Below are 20573 nucleotides of genomic sequence, written 5' to 3'. Positions count from 1 at the left end.
TAGCTAGATAACTGCGGCAAGATTCGTGCTTTACACTTGTCTGCAGCTCTTTAGATCCCTCACCCCGTTGTGGTCCAGAGAGTTTCAGTCCCAGGACTTTGGAACAACAGACAGGGGAAACTAAACAGTGCATTACTCACTGAGCACCACAGGGCTCTCAAGTCTCACGCATTTCGGTCTTATCTCACGCACTCCCGCCACACATCGAATTCCTCACGCTGAAAAAACCTCTCGGCTATTTAATGCTTGAATGCAGGGGTGCTCAATACGCCGATCGATTGTTCCGCTGCAGAGCTCCGACGCCGGTCTGCGCGCATTGGGATGGAGCAAAAGAATAGTCACTAGCACCCCCCCCCCCCCCCACATCAACAATTCTTTTCGGCTCGATGCCGGCGCGCGCACCGGTCAGCTGTATCGGGTGCTGATGGAAATCTCACGCTTGCCTGTCTTCAAAACTTGAGAGCCCTGGCACCAGCTGACAGCTCCGGTTAGCAGCCTGCTCCCGTAGCTCCGTGGAGCTCTCTGGGCTGAGGGAACATACCGGTCTCTGATCTGCCGAATAGTCCAATCACGTGAAATAATAAAACGATGTCATTGGCCAATGAGCGCACATTTTTGTGCCCCAAGATTCACGTTTCATCCGCCAATGAGAAGCCGTCCTTGCCGAAACGACTGAAATGTTTGCTCGCTCCCGTACACACACATTGGGCCGGTGTCCCGAAAAAGGGGAGGGGCTTCTCTCTGTGATAATGAGTGGCGATATATTATATTTTTTCACATTAACTTAAGTGGTTGTTGACAGGCTGATGGTCTCCCACACACATTTAGCGCATCAACACGGTATATTTACTATTTAAATGATTTGGCATATAATGTTTTTTGACAGGATTTTTTATTTTTTTTCATCTCAAAATTTTAAGAGGGGCGGCGCCCTAGCGCCCTCTATGGACGCACCTCCACTGCTGCAGATATATGTTGAACAGTCACTAATGTTTTCCTTTATTTCTGCGTTTCCATTACCTCAGTTTCTAAAACCTGTATTGAATAATCTCTTCTTTCTCACCCTGCACCCAACACTTTCCCACCTCTCTCTACCTTCTATCCATCCTTGCAACTGGTTCTTTTCTTCTTTAAAAACAAACAAATTTACTCTTACTTAGTGGAGAACAATCTTAAGGATCCAGGTGACGTTGTACTGTATGTCTAACCTCTGCTGTTAGCTCATCTGCCTTAAACCATACCACCATAGACCCTGTCACCACCTTCATGATACCTGGATATTGCCCAGCAAAGGCACAGAAACTTTAGAGAACCTGTTTCAGGAACGTGGTGACCCCCCCCCCCCCCCCCCCTCCATAACCCCATGTGGTGTTTCTCACTACAGTAAATGATCAGACTGACGAAGGACCCTTTGTTGAGATTAATCTGTTCCATTTAGAAGATATAATAAATAACAATTCAAAAGAGTTGGTGGAGATTAGCAAGAATAATGGAATAGCATGGAATAGTTTAAGTGAACTGCAATTTCACAATGATGTAAGATTTAACATCAAATTGGACCGTACACAAAAAATATTCATGTGGGTTGTTAAGTATTCAGAAATCCCCTGGTGCTGAACCGAAGAAAATGTCCGGAGTCAAAAAGTTCTAATAAAATGTATTTAATAAAAAGTATTACCAATCGTTGATAATAACTAATAACTGTTCAGATACAGAGTATAAATTCTCGGCCGAGGACTTCTAAGGCTTCACAATCCACAGACCACTCCTGGCTATACCAATTGTAGCTAACTGTCTCTTGCTCCACCTAAAAAAGTGTCTCGGCAGCATCCGAAAGTTCATTTAGTATTTCCCGGGCGTCCCGCCCCAGGGGAAATATCCACTTCTCATTGGATACATTGTCTTGGTAACACCTTTCCCCAATTCGCTCATTGGCCGAGCCGTCTGGCTGTTGGTAGATTTGCATATCCACATGATGTCATCACTCCGGCCACCATTTGCCCTCTGACATGCGGTCCACTGCATGAATGGGGTCTCCTCCAGGGGCTCTCTCCATGCCGGGGGGGGGGGGGGGGATTTCTTGCTGCCACTGATCTGTTTTCTTGGCACACAAAGAGATTCATCTTTACCAGTGTGTTACAGCAATGCATTAAACAATAATACACAGACACTTACCAAACAATATTGTAAATTATTAAACAATAACACACATTCTATAACAACATGTATGAAGTTATGGTATATTAGTAAATCCTAATTTACATATTGCTTTAGTAAATTATCTAATTCAACAGGGTACAGAAATTAGTTGTTGATGAGAAACCCAAAAGACAGAGGGCAAACATAGAGGAAAATACTGTTTGCATGCAGGTGACATTTAAAGTACTTGAATCTAAAACATGGCCTTTTCTTTAAAAAAGAAGAGATATTTTGTCATGATAACGAATGGCCAGTGAGCAAGCACTCAATTCCCTAAAAACTAAACTTGGCAACAAGTTGGACATTCTCTGGATAAAAAAAGACCTTCAAACTTCTATCATGTCAGAACACATCGGTATAAGTCATAAAATAATATATCTCAACGATGAAAAACTTACCATGGAATCTGAGCTGTCCTGTGTCAGGTTGACATAATGTCCAATTGCCGTCCAGATTAGATCCAACAAAGCTTCCATTCTAAAAGATAGTTGTATTTCATGTAAAACAAAAAAAGAAGTAATTATTTGTCCATTTCCAAAAATAAACTTTAAAACTCTGACATAATAGTTCTGACTTGACACACTTTACTATATCCTAGCAGTCACAAAGAGGGGGGCCCCTTTGAACCAGTATAGAAGTCCCATTATGTCGAAGCTGTCAGCTGTGTTAGCATGACAGCAGGCAACCCTCCATCAGCCCGCTGTGTTGTCCACAACATCAGTGAGCCACAAAAGCTCTACTGAACACAGTCATGACTCTGATGTGGCCAATTCAAACCCTGTAGAGCACTGCAAGGGAATGTGTTCTCATCCAGCATTAGAGTAAGAATGTGTAAACCGGATGACAACACACACACAGTGTTGCTGGTTTCAAAACACTAGTACAGGCCCGTTCGAAAGGGGCCAAATGCTTGGCTTGCAGCTTTCTGAGAACCACTTATACAAACAATTTCACCCTTCACACACCCCCGGGGCCAGAAACACCAGTGAAATATCCTCTGGCTTCTTGTGGTCAAGAACACAGGTGAAATCCATTCTGGTCAATGCAAAAAACACGCTACGGCTACTCACTGGTGAAAAACCCACTAGAGTCCGGCGACTTGCTGTCATGAACTCACTCTGATTCAAGGGAGAACAAATACCTCAGTCTGACTACTCTTGGTCAAAAACACTGGTAAAATACAACTATTGGATGTATTAATTTCCAAATAGGCTTGCTTTGACATGCAAGGATATCCAGCAGCAAAAATGAACTGCAATGAGCTGGAGCATGTAAAGTGCTTGACCTCAGGCATGCTTGCTTATTAGATGTCTGACCAGGGAGGGGATTGTAGGTAGTATTACCTACAAACCTTAGTAGTCCCTGCTATGGAGAAGATTTCAGACCGAGCTGAGAAATCTGAATTGTAGCATTTTCAAAATGCGTCATCTGTAAATTGCTGAATTTACTTAAAATAAATAAAAAATGTAAATTGATTAAAGCTCAACATCTAGCTTTACCCTGCCACTGGTTACAACATCATTTAATCTTGCTGCAATGCTAGAGTGGGGGCATTCTGCTAGAAGTCATGGTGTTTCTTCTTCATATCAGGGATACTTGGAGTTCATTGGCATGCTTATATCATAGCCTTGAACGAAAGACAAATCAAGATAATCCACTTAACCCTTGTGTTGCCTTAGGGTCATTTTGACCCGAATCAATATTACACCCTCCCCCCCTACTTAGGATTAATTTGACCCCATTCAATGTTTAATGTCGGTGTTCTTTCGGTAGTCAACAAACAAACATAAAGTGCCTCACACTTAAACTTGGAAAACAATATTAATTATAATAATTTTCTGGAGGTTTTAATTGCTGGCGTCAAATTGAACCCAAAGGGTAAAATATGTTAGTAAATATAAAGGTAACAGGAGGGTGAAACATTGAATCGGGTCAAAATGACCCAAAGGCGGGGGGAGGATGTAATATTGATTCGGGTCAAAATGACCCTAAGGCAACACAAGGGTTAAAAACCCACCAGTCCAGTGAACCCATTTTAAATTAAATCTGCCAGCCATCTGTCAACCATCAGAAACAAGTCACTTTTCTGACTGTGGTATCAATTCAACCCTCACTGAACGCACAAAAGGTCAAAGTATGAAAGACAAAATTGTACTCCCTATGATTACTGTTAATCCAAGTACATGCAACTCCAACATGCAACGTCAGATATACTGTGGGGATGAGCACAGCATAACCGCCCATTGCTGCATGATGAGTGTTCAATGTACATGCTGTTTGCATCCCTCATCACGGTCATGTTTTCTCTGGATGACATCATCACTGCCCATTGACAGAGATGTGCACGACATCCCATGGGGCATCACCACTTCCAGCCACTCAGCAGTGCTTCCAGCACTCACAGGGGTAGTGCTGATTGCAAAAATGCTATAAGAATATAGAATAACCCTGGAAATTAAGTATAACTAGGGCTAGGTAAAAGGTGTGCACATGATCTTTGCTTTGAGAAAATATAATCTACTCCGACCATTATGATTTTAATCAGCCAGAATCTGACCTTAAAGGAGCCTTGTGTAGGATTTAAGGGGATCTATTATCAGGAATAAAATATAATATTCATTACTATCTATTCTTAAGCGTAATTTCACCTGAAAATAAGTATCATTGGGTTTTCGGGCCGACTGTGACTCAGTGGTAGCAACAGGGTCATCCTTCAATCAAAGGATCGGTGGTTCGATCCCCGGCTCCACGAGTCCATGTCAATGTATCCTTGGGCAAGACATTTCACCCCAAATTTCTTCCGTAGCTGTGCCTATGGTGTATGGATGTTAGTTAGTCCTGATCGGCAGGTGGCACCTTGCATGGTAGCTCCTGTCTTCAGTGTATGAATGGGTGAATGATGACATGAGGAGGTAAAGCACTTTGAGTGGTCAGAAGACGAGCAAAGCGCTATACAAGTACAGTCCATTTACCTTCTTACCATACGTGAGCTTAGAATAAGCAGTTTATATCTACATAGAGTCCAATGTGTTTCTACAGTCGCCCTCAACGGACAAACCACACACAGGCACTGGAGAAGGCCTTTATGTTTGAACGTTGAAATGACAGAAAAAGATTACGTGGCATTAGTGTTCTAAAATCGATCTCACCGCTCGATGCTACTGAATCCTTCACACTGCTCCTTTTAGTCACACTTATATTTTCTCGATGCCACAAACAAGATGCAGTCTTTAGTCCAAAAGCACTAAGGTCTGATACCCAGCCCTAATTATAACAAGTTGATATTTCATGCTTGTATTTTGAATATGACCGTGAGATTGTCCCAGTGATTTAGGCTGAGGCTGTAGACTGGGCTAAGGATCACTTTTGAGGCTACAGCTATATCCGAAATGTGTGAGTGACTTAATCCTCGACCTCCAGTCTTTAGAAGTAGGCAGGATAACATGCATGCCGTGTACTTTTTAAATACAGTATGAAATAAGATACACTTTTATATCTCAGACCAGGGATGTGTTAAACCCTTTGTGTCACATGAAAAAAGTAGTAACAAGAGCCAGAAAGAAGGTTTAGATACGGATCAGACTCTGCCCACCTTGACCTTTGACCTTTGTGCTCCAGAGAATGTAGGACGGTTAGTCACCCCTGCTAAAAAACTGGAGGACAATATTCGCCTGGCCGAGCTGGTCATTGAGGTGCTTCAGCAGAATGAGGAACACCATGCTGAGGTCAGTGCATCTACACACACACACACACACACACACACACATCTGTAGTTTCATTGCGATAGTGGCTGGTGTCTGGCAGGCACAGCAGTGACTCGACGGAATAAAGAATGTATGCAGTTGGAAAACAACACATCAGCAAGCACCGAGTCATTCAAAAACACTTACAAAAGCGTGTTAAGCTTTGTCCAACATTGTCGTGAAATCCACATAGTGCCTAACATATCCTGTTCTCATATGTAGCTTTACATTTTTGATATTTCCTTTACTTAGCATTGTGGAGATTGGTAGAGTCTAGACTAGGGGTCGGGAACCTATGGCTCTTCCGGTGACGGCATATGGCTCCCAGACAATTTTGAGTAAAAAAAAAAAAATTCCGCCCGCCCCCCTGTAATTTTCTCTATCGTGCCAGATTACAGCAGAGGTAATGTAAGGTCCCTTTTCTTAAAGAGCACGTCTTTGTTCTTTTATTAAACTAAAGCCGTCTGTTATTGATCGTATCTACACAACAGCATGTCATTTCTGTCTCTACGTGTCGCGTTAACACTTCTCGGCTCGCCGTCTCGAAGAAAAAAAAGTCACCTGCACCCCCCCCCCCCCCCCCCGTAGCATCATGCATCATGCAGAACCAGAAGTCGCATTAAAAGCAAAACGTATTTAATTTATTTTACGTTAAAAATACTATATGGCTCTCAATGAAATATATTTAGAAATATTTGGCTTTTATGGCTCTCCCATTAAAAAAGGTTCCTGACCCCTGGTCTAGACTATGGCTTACACTCATCATTCTGATTCTTAATTGTTCATTTTGTTTGTACGCCCTCTGGTGTTTTGGGGAGTAATTCAGCGCACACAGTATAAACGCCTCTGGGCAATGCTTAGTGTTCACGCAACATCTGCGGGGGCTTGCGCTGTGCTACTAATCACGAGTATAAACAAAGCTTTAGCCATTTGCACCAGTTTACCGCTGTGAAACTAGAGGCCGCATTCTGGATATCCCCCACCTGCCCCCCACCTCACAGTAACAATCTTTAAACACGACCCAATTAAGAATGTTGACTAGTGTCTTCATCAGATGGTTACTGCAATATAGTGATTTTCAGTTGACAAGATGGTTCACTGGCAAGTGGGCATGATTTTTTTTTTTCCACTGTCCATCTCAATAACGTAGTTGGTCGTTTACATTAACTACTGGGGTGATCTTGCTAATTCAGATATACGACCAGTGTTTAATAAGAGCTGATGTCTTCCACTATGACCAGAGATTGCATTATATTACCTACAAACCATCTCTAGACTGGCAGTATAGCTTTGTATGCTCCAAATGAAATCCATATTTTGTTTTTAGAAAATGTTGTTTAATTCTAAGGAACTAAATACAAAACTGACTACAACCAATATAATGACATCTGTTGACCGGTTGATGGCAAAGTAGGAGGAGCTGTAAGTTCTTCTTAGCAGCCTTTGCACTGCAATAAGAGCTTCATGCTGCAATAATGTTGGTTGGAAACCTGTGTAGATATCCCAACATTTATTAATTATTCTGTCGGTGTTTTCAGGCGTGGTCTTCCAAACTGTTGCATTAGATTTATCAGTCACAGACTCGTGTTTATGTCCGGGATATTGATTGACTTAAAAAAATATAGATTTTTACCACTAAGATCATCAAGTTACCTAAACAGGATCTAAAAATGAGTTTCAGAAAATATATATTTTGTACTCCTGAGTGGGAAAAGTTCCATGTTCATTCAGATTCCAAATGTTAAATACAAAGCATCTTAATGGATCAAGGCAAGGGGAAAAGAGGTGCACATGAAGAAGAGATTTGTTTTGATGTGAAAATCCCTTAATTCATCCTGTATTTCTTGAAGCTTCCTGTGAATGCTGTGCTATCTACAGTACTGTATATAATATTCTCTTTTGTTACTTCGTGATATAAAGCTGACTTATTCCCTCTCTGCTTTTCATTTCAATGATTTATATGGTTTGCGGGGAAATGTTTGAACAGGGAAAAGAGGTATGTGATTATCTTAGTGCCATATGCCCTCTCTCCTTCCCTACCCTTACTCTAAGTTATGTGCATGCACTTAATGATACGGCTATTGTTGTTGAGGGTCATTCATGTTTCCCTACGCAACAATGACCCGGAACCCCTTTTGTCTTGTGGTCACTGCTAATAGAGTGCTTGTTTGCAGTGCTTGTTAGTTTCTGAGTTAGCAACAGTTTTTGCCTTTGGTGATGGAGAACAGAGACAAACACTTCAATAATGTGTTTTATTTGTTGAGCTCATTAAGATTCGCTCTTAGAAAGCAAAGTGCAGAGTTGGGACTTTAGTTGCTGTGTGTAACCTTTTAGTGTAAAACTCTGTACCTTGTTTTTGAGGAATCTACCCCAAATCATCCCTGAATATGTTAACCCGTTTTCCTGTGTTAACCATGTGTCATTTATTCTACCGAGTCCTGTAAGTAAGCTTGGGGTGGGTGTTATGTCACCTTTCTTTCCCTTAAAGAAACCCATTCCTCTCCATTGGATCCTTGAGCACACACAATGGAGGAAATGAGAAGCATGTTTTGTGTGATCAGAGATAAGATGATCTCTCCCTTTGCATTTCAATGAAATGCTCTATGCTACTGCTCAAATAACGTGAGCAAATGGGTGAATCAGCCTAACCAGCATTAGACTCCTTCCCTGCGAAATGTTGGTATCAATTCCATTGTTGTTTTGGTCAATTTACAATGAAAAAATATTCAGAACTCATGGTAATTATAGTTCAATGTACTTGTATTAATGTTTTACTTGTTTGCCTCTAAAGCTGGTTAATGCTCGTTCTATTTATATAGCCCCATGTTGTGCCTATCATATAATCACCAATTTTATCTTCCAGACTGTCAAGTCAATTATTAAATTCAACATTAAAAACTGCAATTTTTAAAGGCATGTTCTCAATCCTTTAACATTATTGTGTCCTGCGACTATAAACACATATTACTCCTGCTGTATCATGAGTTTGACAACACCTGGCCCGCTGCCGTTGAGATTGCAGTGAGACGCGGAGAAAAGTGTGAAGTGGTGCTCTTCGCAATAAAACATCTTTGATTGGACGTGTCGAGTCTCGGCCAATCAGCGTTCAGATGTCGACATCGTTTGGGGGTTCAGGTTAGCTTGAATGTTAGCCGCTACATCTGCTGCTGTCACGCTGCACGGTGTAGCGATGCTAACAAAGTACTCGTACGTTAAAAACGATGTGATTTAGCATATTTTTAGTATCGATACTTCATTAAGAGAGCGATCATAGCGCACGCGCTGCTCCGTGTCGAGCTGTCTGCGCACACTGCGCTGCGCAGCTCACAGCGAGAGAAGTGGCGCAGCTTTAGAGACCGACTTCGGCTTAACAAATAAAAAGATGCCAGAAGTGAAATGTTTCAGTCTGTAAAGTTCTGTAACTCTCCAGCTGCTCATCCTGATGAACTCTGTATCATCTGGTCAGAGACTAACGGCCTCATAGTGTATAATCAATGCTATGATGGAACCATGTAGTTTCATTCATATCTGGCTGTATTAATACTAATATTACTGTCATTTGTTAAGTGTTGAAAAAGTTGGTAAAAAGTGAACCATACAGATGTTTTATTTATTACTATTATAGATAAATATACCAGTCTCGTATTTATGGTACCATATTGTTTTTATGGTATTGTATTGAATTCTGGTATCGGGTATCATGATATTTATGGCAGGTATGTAATATGTATAGAAGTTATAATATGAGTATCGTGACAAACAGGTAGAGACAGAACAGATTCAGGGAAAAGTCCATGAGGACTGTTCAGGCAAAAAAAAAGGAAGTTGGTTCATGAATGACTTTAACCATATTATATATAATGACAATGTATATTTGTTATTACTATCATTACAGGGCTGAGTCAGAGCGGAGGAACTTTTGTTCTTAAACTGTTTATTATCATTATTTAGATTTGTGGTCAGAACAATAAAATGACTGTAGTTGTGGTTCTAAAAGCTTTGAGGCTTCAAACAACGTGGATGTGGTGTGGTGACAAAAAAGAAAGTCACCTGCACCCCCCCCCACCCCCCCCCCGTTGTCACCTTTTTCACCCCTCATGAGTTTGCAGGTATGATAATAACAACAGATAGCAAGTCATCTTCACAGTTTTACAGCTGCACAACCCACCAGGTTCATGGAGTGTGATAAGCAGATATGCTTTCTGGTTGCCATCATTGTTTGGATTCATAAATGGAGATGTCACTTAAAAAAACTTAAAATTCAAAATCTTTGTAAACTTAAGATAATTGGTACTTGAGTGTTGAAAGAAGACTTATTTTTAAAGTGGTGAGATTCAAGAAACTCCCTAATACATCTTTTTAGTTTAACTACTGATTTTTCAAATGTAAAAGTGATGATTACATGAGTGGCACTGGTATACCTCCCTATCTCACACCCACTACCCAATGCTACCAACTTTCTATGGAAAGTGCATGCTTCCCTCCCCTTCCACCACCACCACGAAAGCCCATGGGTACATTCACATTACAGTGTTGACAGCTTGATGTGAATGAGCAAACACCATGGTTCCTGAGGGGTCCTTCTGAAGAGGCCCAGCAAGAGTGGAGGTGCATGGAGGAAAGTGAGTGTTTTTGATGTGCATGAGAAAGCCTGGTCCCTAACAGTCACTCCACTGCTTCTATTCGATGGGGGAATACGAGCGCGACGCAGCTCGCTAGCTCCTTTCTTCTGATTGACTCCCAGAAGGAGCTGCGGGTGAGTGTTTAAGTAGCTCCCTGCCATGCCTGTCAAGGAGCTGCTGCTGTGTCCTCTGTGGGCCAGCAGGAAAGCGTGTGATTTTCCGTGCCCAAGCGCTGTTTTTACTGCTTTGAGTTGTGAAGAATCCTTCCCTGGTGATTACGCAGTGGCATAACTTGATTTCATATGGTGAAAAGTGAGAGTGTGAGAGCCAAGCATGCTTGCAATAGATCAGTGGAGTTACATTACATCTTAGGGCCTTTATGGTCAATGAGATTCAAACAGTTAGCAGTGAATTTCTAAAGATGTGACAATGGGGAGCACTCCTATGTGCCCTGTCTTTGTATTTGCTCTACTTTCTTTCACTCTCACCCTGTTGATTTCCTTCCACTCCCTGTACTCCGTCTCCCTTTCCTCTTTGTCTTTCCCTCTCCACCTGCAGGCCTTTGCGTGGTGGTCAGACCTGATGGTGGAGCATGCCGAAACCTTCCTGTGTCTCTACTCGGCCGACATGGACGCAGCTCTTGAGGTTCAGCCGCCTGACAGCTGGGACAGTTTCCCCCTCTTCCAGCTGCTTAACGACTTCCTGAGAATGGACTGTGAGTGAGGAACTATTAAAACTCATATTCAACAGTCAGGATAGGTGCTGAAGTAGCTGAATGTGCCTTGAAATTGTTTTAGTATGTTCTGGAGCGGGTTGACGAGTGAAGTGATCAGGCACTGGGGAAGTAGGCCTGATGAAGGGTATGGAATGAGAAATCAGATTATCCACTTCCCCAGGTTAGCTCTAATTGCGACCATAATCTCATTGTCCACATTATAACAGTCAGAGCAACATGCACCGTTCACAAAAGTAAAATCAGTTTAGTATCATTATTTGCACAATTTATTTGGACTTTGCGTCAACACAAAAGGCTAAAATACTTATCTTGACTATCCAGATGGTTTGTTACACAGAGCCATCTGAGAAGCCGTCATTGAAAATAATTGTATTGAAGTGAGCCAGGAGAAGAGCAATACATATGTTTTCCATGTAATAAAGCCTTCAGTGCTGTTATTTACTCTTCTTTAAATGAAAAAAATATTCTGAAATAACTGCTGTTGCAGCAATTTAGCTTGGGATTCGCCATTGTTGTTTTTGAGCGAACATGTCATTGTGTGGTCTCACACACATCTAAGCCACGCCCATAACTGCCAGACAATCCCATACAGCAAGCTGATTGGTCCGTCTCCTGGCTTTCAGGATGCAAACACATTACTTGAAGCCTAAAAACCTTTCTGTGTGATATGTGATACTGCGTGATCTCTTGACATCGTGAGAATACAGCTCAAGTTTCAAGTTTCAAGTTTCAAGTTTTTATTGTCACATCCCCTTTTATACAAGTATAATCGGTTCGTGAAATTCTTATGTGCAAAACACCCGACAGCAGTAGCAGACTAAAAAAAGAATAAGAATGAGAATAAACTATACAATATCCACACAAAAAAAGAAGAAAGTATTAACAATATATATATAAAACAATGTAATAGAATATACATCATGGCAATATATATATATAAAACAATGTAATAAAATATACACTTTTTTTGAGACTATATATATATATATATGTATATACATACAATATATATATACAATATATATATATATAAACAATGTAATAAAATATACACCATGGCCATAGATATTCACAGAATATGTTCTGGTGTGTAGTGTTAATGAGGGTCTCAGTCCTTGTTCAGCAGCCTGATGGCCTGACTGAAGAAGCTGTCCCTCAGTCTGTTTGTGCGGCACTTGATACTGCGGTATCGCCTGCCTGACGGTAGAAGGGTGAACAGTTTGTGGCCGGGGTGGTTATTGTCTTTCATCATCCGTTTGGCCCTGGCCACGCACCGCTTGGTGTATATGTCCAGGATGGAGGAAGCTCACCTCCAACGATGTACTGTGCCGACCGCACCACCCTCTGTAGTGCCCTACGCTCCAGGGCGGTGCAGTTCCCGTACCAGACGGTGATGCAACCTGTCAGAACACTCTCGATGGTACTGGTGTAGAATGTTCTGAGGATGCGGGGCCATGTTGAATTTCCTCAGTCGCCTAAGGAAATACAGGCGTTGTTGGGCCCTTTTCACCACGTGAGTGGTGTGCGTGGTCCATGTGAGGTCCTCGGAGATGTGCACGCCGAGGAACTTGAAGCTGCTGACCTCTCTACTGCAACTCCGTCTATGGAGATTGGGGTGTGCTCTCCTCTCCGCTTCCTGTAGTCCACGATCAGCTCCTTGGTCTTCTTGACGTTGAGGACGAGGCTGTTCTCCTGGCACCACTGTACCAGTGATCCAACCTCCTCCCTATAGGCTGTCTCGTCGTCGTCGGTGATCAGCCCCAACACTGTTGTGTCGTCAGCAAACTTGATGATGACGTTGGAGCTGTGCATGGCCGTGCAGTCGTGGGTGTACAGGGAGTAGAGGAGAGGGCTCAACACGCATCCCTGAGGGGCTCCCGTGTTGAGGGTCAGCGGCTCTGAGGTGGTACCGCCATCCTCACCACCTGGCGGCGGCCCGACAGGAAGTCCAGTATCCAGCTGCACATGGTAGAGTGCAGGCCTAGACCTCTGAGCTTGGTGTCGAGCTTGGCGGGAACAATAGTGTTGAACGCTGAGCTGTAGTCCACAACCAGCATTCGCACACAACAGTTCCTCCCTCCAGGTGGGAAAGGGCGGTGTGAAGTGCCATGGCAATGCGTCGTCGGTGGATCTGTTTTGACGATATGCAAATTGCCATGGGTCCAGCGTGGCAGGCAACATGGAACAAATGAAGTCCTTGACCAACCTCTCAAGCATTTACTGACAATCGAGGTGAGGGCTACGGGTCTCCAGTCATTCAGGCAGGTTACCTTGGGGTGTTTGGGGACAGGCACAATGGTGGACATCTTGAAGCTCTCAGGAACAACAGCCTGGGACAGGGAGAGGTTGAAGATGTCTGCGAAGACTCCTGCCAACTGGTCTGCACATGCTCTGAGGCGCGCCCGGGATGTGGTCGGGACCTGCCGCCTTCGGATGTCCACCCGCTTGAAGGCTCTGCGCACGTCAGCCTCTGAGATGATCAGCAGGCTGTTCTCCTCGGCGGCGCTGCCTTGGCGGGCTGCCGTTCACCTCGAACCGAGCAAAGAATGTATTTAGCTCGCCTGGGAGGGAGGTAGAGGAGTTCTCTTCACCGCTGGTTTTCCTCTGAAGTCCGTGATTGTCTGTAGCCCTTCCACACACCTCTCACGTCATGGCTCTTGAGCTTTTCCTCCACCTTGTTCCTGAACTCCCGCTTGGCAGAGCCGATGGTCTTACGGAGGTCGGCGGGCTCTTTTGTATTCCGCCATATTCCCGGAGTCAAAGGCGGTGTTACGCGTGCGGAGTGCAGCGCGAACATCGCCATTTATCCACGGTTTCTGGTTGGGATAAATCCGAACCGACTTGGTAGGAACAACGTCATCTATGCATTTCTTGATGAACCCGGTGACTGAGGACGCGTACTCACTGACGTTGTTGTCCGACGCGACCCTGAACATATCCCAGTCAGCAGTCAGCTGCCATGTAAGCTAAATATTTACTCACTCTCCAAGTGCTCTCATCCATATCATATTTTGTTAATTTCTTCCATCGTCACTATAATGACACCAGACACAGCCTTAAACATTTTTGAAAAAATAAACCTTTTTGAAACTGCACACAACAAGTCTGTAGATTATCTTGAGTAACGGGGTCATGATTTCTTAAGACAGCGCTACATGGGTTTACATTGAAGTATAACATGGACTACATGACGCAACACAAACTAAATTACTTTGCAACTGTTGTATCACTCACACGCCAGCTGATGAGAACAGGGCTCATCCAATTGTGCTTCTCCAACTTTAGAAAGTAGGACATTTCTAGGAATGCCATATTGTTGATTATAAAGTTGTTTGTGATGTGATTGATTAGTTTGTGTTCGTAATGTGTAAGTACACGTTTTTCAATTTCTTATTAAGAGGATGAGTATCTGACTGACTGAAAGAGAGATTGAGAGAGAGAAAAAGAACAGGGCCAGGAGTGTCTGATTGAAGATAATAGTCAAGTCTTGATGCTGGTTGCTGCAGGCCAGCCATCTCTCTAATGAACTGCATGCACTTGCCTGCAGGAACATTGTGGAGCTGTCTGTGGTCCTGTAAAGGAAACACGCTAATTGTCTCTGAGGAATGCTTCCCCTTTTCAGTTTGTCAGTCGGGTGTCAAGGAGAAGGCAGAGCAAGGTCCACTCATTCGGCTGAGCAGAGACGACTGCAAATAGCTCGTTATGCTCACTTGTTAGTGTCATCAAATTGGCCACCTTCTCATTTGCTACGTATTGTCGATTGTGTGAGAATGGCAATTGAAGTGCATTGCAGTGGACGTAGCTACACCAGCCAGAAGTTAACAGAGGGAAGGTCATTCTACAGCGCTCACAATAATGTTCTTACTTTTAAGAAGTAAGAACATTCACCTGGAGACAGAGCCTATATTAGCCTGTCACACTCTAACACAATAGGATGAAACGAATAAACCTACGATTGTTGTTAAATCGAAGGTGGAAGTCTTGAGATAGTCTAAAATGCTTACGGGTACTGGAGTGTATGTAATGCGTACATGACAAAGAAAAATGCTGAAATAGCCTGAAATGGTCGTATCCTAAGAAAGCAAACCAAAATTCAAGCGACAAGGAATGGAAAAGTGTTCATAATGGACCACTAGAACTGTATTCATATAATTGACTGTCTATAGCCGGGGTCGGGCCAGGACATGTTGGAAAATGTATCACGGCAAGGAACGACACCACATTCAACACAGCAACCACTGTAACGGCAAGAATTTACAACATCCTTAAATCAATTTTGGATTTTCATTTTCTTTTGGTCATGTCATGTTGTCGAGCATGCCTCGTCATAGAAACGGAATGTAGCTTGAAGCGAAGATTTCTGCAAAACATTTTTTCAAATCAATACTTGTTTTTCATAAAATGACAAATGAAAACTATTTATCAGTACAAACTGAGTGTAATGATCTTGAAAATGAACATATTAATAATAGCTGAAACAAAAAAGTTGCAAGTTGAGTTTTCTGAAATTTTTAAATAACATTGATCCTAAGACAAATTTATATTATGATTACAAATTGAATTCTGAATATTATATTGAGTGTCAGTTTCATAATCTAAATGTGGATGGTTTTTCTATCATTCATTTTAAAAGTAAAAAGTCTCTTTTCAAATGTTTAGGAAATCAAAGACCATAAAATCATTAAAACAAACAATTCAAGTTATTACTGTAAGTGAGACTTGGTTAACTAATCAAACTTTTAATTTACAGTCAAGGTCCAGATAGTACATTAAGTAGAATAAAATACATACAAAATCACAATTAAAATACATTGTGAAAGGGCTGTTGTCTTGACCTGAACATTGGATAAATAAGAGGGGTGGAGTACATTACCTTACTTTAAATGCAAGGTAAGTTACCTTAATTTAATGCACAGTTCTTGATGATAGTGTAAAGAGTTTAACAATTGAAATTCATTCTACTAAATTTAGGAGAATATTCTTGAGTCGCATTTATAGAACGCCTGGTTCCTGCATTGACGTATTTATAAAAACCTTAGTGGATATTTTTGGTAAAGTTTTTAATAAGAAATCTTTTTTTGGTCTGTGGTGACTTTAATATTGGTCTGTTAAAAAGAAATGAACACAAATTTACAGATTTTTGAAATGTAATGTTTAGCTTTGGTCTCTGGTCTCTTATTGATAAACCTAGTAGATAACTAAGGAAAGTGAAGCACTTACCAATGTTTTACAAATCAGTAAACATTTTCCTATTTTTGTCATTCTACATAATTGGAAGGTTAACTGTTCAGTTGGCATAAGTGAGCCTTCCAGTAAATAGGTAAGAATAAGAACATCTGAGAGAATTCAGGCTTTTAAGATGGAATCTAAAAATAACAGCTGGTTAATGCTGATGATCCTAATCAGGCCTATGATGCATTTTTGTTCACGTTTTTGTAGTTATAGCGTAGTCCTATTAGACGCTGCAGAGTAAAGGATAAATATATAGGAAAGCCATGGATGACTAAAAGTCTGCACAGGGCATGCAAAGAGAAAAATATACAACTAAAGAACCAATCAAAGTGAAGGAAAATATATGATGTAAAAGAATAAACTGACTTCCATTATGAGATCACAGAAAAATGAATACTACAATGAAATACGAGAGGATAGTAACAATGATATGCAAAGGACTTGTAAAGTTATCATATTATATTATCTGAAATAAAGGCTACAAATCTGAATATTCATGTTCATTTCTAAACAGCTCTGATGCCAGAGTGGACGATTTACAAATTATTGTTGATGATTTCAATGATTATTTTTTGGGTGTTGGAACTTCTTTAGGCAAAAAAATGTTTGTACCTGATACAAAAAAAAGAAATAGTTTGATAACCTTATTAAGGATAATTTAAATTCAAAATTGATATTATTGTAATTATAAACCAGGCAGGAGGCATCGCGAAAGACGCCGGACCAAAAGGCTTTTAATACTCTAGAGTTTTTGAGACTAACTTCCTTGGGGTCATTATTGATCATAACATGGAGACTAAATATTTAATATATAAATGGTATCATTTCAAAGTCAATAGCAATACTGTATTAAATAAGTTCTTGCATATCATGTATTGATCACTTATACTTTCATACGTTATTGTGTGGAGGTGGAGGACCTATAAATAAAAACAACAAATAAACAACTATAATAAGAATGGATCACTGATTGATGAAGAGGCTCCAGGGACTTGGACAAAAATACTTTTCCCTCCCAGAAAGAATGTTTAATGTTAGAGTTTATTTTCTTGCTCTTCTTGTTATTTTCTGTACCTGGGGACAGGTAAAGGGAGGCTCATCCTTGTTTATTTGGCCCATCTTTTTATACATTTAAAAAACAGTCTCATTACAAAATCAAGCAATACGTATAAACATTGTTTGCCAGATCTCATGTTATGCAATTTAATGATTTGGTATATTAGAAAATAATGCAAACAATGTACAGAGCTAAAGCAATGTCACTGCCAGACTTTGTACAAAGGTTGTTTTCAATACATCAATGTACATTTTAGATATGTTTATAAGTTTACTGTACAAAAAGCTCTTAAAAGGGATTAAAAGAAGATTGTAGGAGTTCAATTACGGAACAACGCTAACATAAATGTAAGAATAGTTAACTAATTACTGGTTTTCAAAAGGATTGTTTATAAAAAATTTTTTTTAGGGTGAATGAAATATCTAATTATATATTTATTTTCTTTATATATAATTATTATCTCATTTAATTGATAATAATTTAGGATAGGAATATATAAACATTATGCATCTGCCTCTACCTTTTCAGTATTTTTTTGGATATTAGATTGCATACAGGCTATACTCATTGTATGTGCTGATTAAATAAAAACACAAACATTAAATTAAAATAAAACAGTGACTATAACAGACCCCTTTTTGTGTAAAGGTCTGGATCTGCTACACATTTAGTTCAGAATGTATTCAGATTGACTCATCTCTCTCGTCAGAAAATAATGTTTGGAAACCCAACATTGATTTATTCATGTCTTAGATTTTTTTTTTTTCTGAACTCGATTTTATCCCCTACACCTGGATCAATTTTAAAGAATGAGATGGGTGTTATTCTCTATTTGTCTTACTGTCAACAAATCCCATGGAAGAAAAACAAAAAAACAACATCCACGTGTAATAACCACGTGTAATTGTGTCCCTCAATACTTTCTGACTTCCCAACAATGCCTGTGGCTTCTAGCCCCAAGCCTATAGGTCCTGTGCTAAATTTACACGGTTAGCCTTTGTGCTTCTAAGTTAGCCTCTGCACTATTGTTACAGGATGCATACCTGCAAACTTGTCACCTTTCGGCGAAATTCGCCGTTTTAAAATCAAAATAGGTCATCTACGTGAATAGTGTAGATCCGAAGAATTTTTGTTTTGGGGTAGGGGGGGTAAATTGGGGTAGGGGGGATAAATTGGCCGGCCGGTGTTTATGAGATTGGAGTGAGACAAGGTGAACATGCGATGTGGTGATCTTCGCAATAAAACATCTTTGATGGGACACGTAGAAGGAACAGGCTCCTGGAACAGAGTCATGGAACAGGAACAGACTCATGAACAGGTTCATGGAACAGACTCATGGAACAGAATTATGGAACAGAATTATGGAACAGACTCAAAGCTTAGCAGAGCACACAAGTAATAATTTAAAAAAAGGAAGTCGGTTCATGAATGACTTTAACTATATTGTATATAATGATAATGTAAAATTGTTATTACTATTATTAGGGCCCGATCACTGAATTATTCAGAGGACCTTTTTTTCTTAAAATGTTTGTTATTATTATTTAGATTTGCGGTCAGAACAATCAAAAGACCGTAGTTATAAAAGCTTTAAGGTGTCATCAAACAACGTGGATGTGGTGTGGAGACAACAAAAAAAGCCACCTACACCCGTCCCCCCCCTTCACCCCGGTGTCACCTTTTTCACCCCTCATGAGTTTGCAGGTATGAGGATGAGTCTTTGTGCTACTGGGCTATGTGCTAAGGTTACTGGTTAACCGTTGTGCTATTAGGTTGGCCTAGGGTTAAGTATTTTGCCCAAGGACACATCGGCATTGGACTAGCGGAGACGGGGAACAAACCACCGATTCTCAGATTGGAGGACGACCCCGCTCTACCACGGAGCCACAGTCGCCGACAGTCGCCGACAGTCGTTAGTCTCTGTGCTGATGTTATTGGGTTAGCCTTTAGATTAGCTTGCTGAGCAGTGATCCCCCCCCCCCCCCGTTCTTTGGCACATCTTTTTCATGTATTTTCTTTTTTAGTGAACTGTTGTCTATGTTTTGTCTCATCTGTTCTTAATATGGCTAACAGGTTTTTAAATAATGTCGGCTAAATGCCTATTGTGTAGCACAGTAACGTCAAAGTGTCCATCTTCAATACCAAGATGAGACCCAGCAAGGCCCTCACTGCCCACACACTGTATCAAGCGCGCACTTAAGTAAAGCGTATCATCACAGGGACATCTTTTCCACAGAAGGTCATCTGCTGTGTTGCCCCAAAGCGGTTCACTTATGTAGCAGTAAATAGCCTTAGTACTAGACAGGCGCCAAAGTCAGGCTGCCATGCGAGGAGTTAATGAGGTCTAAAGCAGTGGTAGCTGGGCCTCAGCGAGCCCTGCGAACACACTCCTGGACACAACACATCCAAGTGGACAGCAGCCGCTCAAGTGGCTAATTGGGAGCTTGGTAATCAGGGAACTCGGCAAACATTGCACCTACTGTGTATCATCGACCTTGACTCCAATGCCAACACACACGAACACAAACACATACATGCTCAGAGGGGGAGAGATAAACAAAGAGAGAGAGGGGGAGAGGAAAAGCAGACACACTGCATGGAGCCGTGAGGCATCACATTAGCACACACTGGCCTCCATTTTATCTCCTGTGGTCTTTGTCAGTGTTGCCTTTTTAGCAGTTGGGAGCCGGCGGAGACTGGGGGAAATGTGTGTGACGGGTTGGATTTAGAAATACCCCGAGACTCCATCCTTTTGTCAAGAAAGATTGCAAACTGAATACGGTGTCTTACCTGTCAACGAAGTGCCAGAAACACCAACCTTAAATATCATTGTTCGTTATCACCATCAAGGAAAGGGTCTTTCTATGGTTTGTCTTGGTGCTCTTCAGATTGATCTTGAAAACCAACATGCACATGAACACGTTAAAGGGTAAAAAGCCCCTTTGGGTCACACTTTACAGACATAAAAGCCTATGCTAAACATC

At 41.3% G+C, this 20573-nt stretch overlaps 1 protein-coding gene across 2 annotated transcripts in view; it reads left to right on the top strand.

Moving 5' to 3' along the window:
- cadpsa (Ca2+-dependent activator protein for secretion a) overlaps positions 1–20573 on the top strand; it is a 172378-nt gene that overhangs the window by 104660 nt on the left and 47145 nt on the right. For both annotated transcript variants that reach the window (XM_056437051.1, XM_056437050.1), the window contains exons 17-18: positions 5818–5924; positions 11123–11279. In XM_056437051.1, coding sequence (XP_056293026.1) covers positions 5818–5924; positions 11123–11279 — 264 coding nt within the window. The remainder of the gene's footprint in view (positions 1–5817; positions 5925–11122; positions 11280–20573) is intronic.

This window comes from Pseudoliparis swirei, chromosome 18 (assembly GCF_029220125.1).
Source record: "Pseudoliparis swirei isolate HS2019 ecotype Mariana Trench chromosome 18, NWPU_hadal_v1, whole genome shotgun sequence".
Classification (NCBI taxonomy): Eukaryota; Metazoa; Chordata; class Actinopteri; order Perciformes; family Liparidae; genus Pseudoliparis; species Pseudoliparis swirei.
This window is presented reverse-complemented; position numbering and strand designations above follow the sequence as displayed.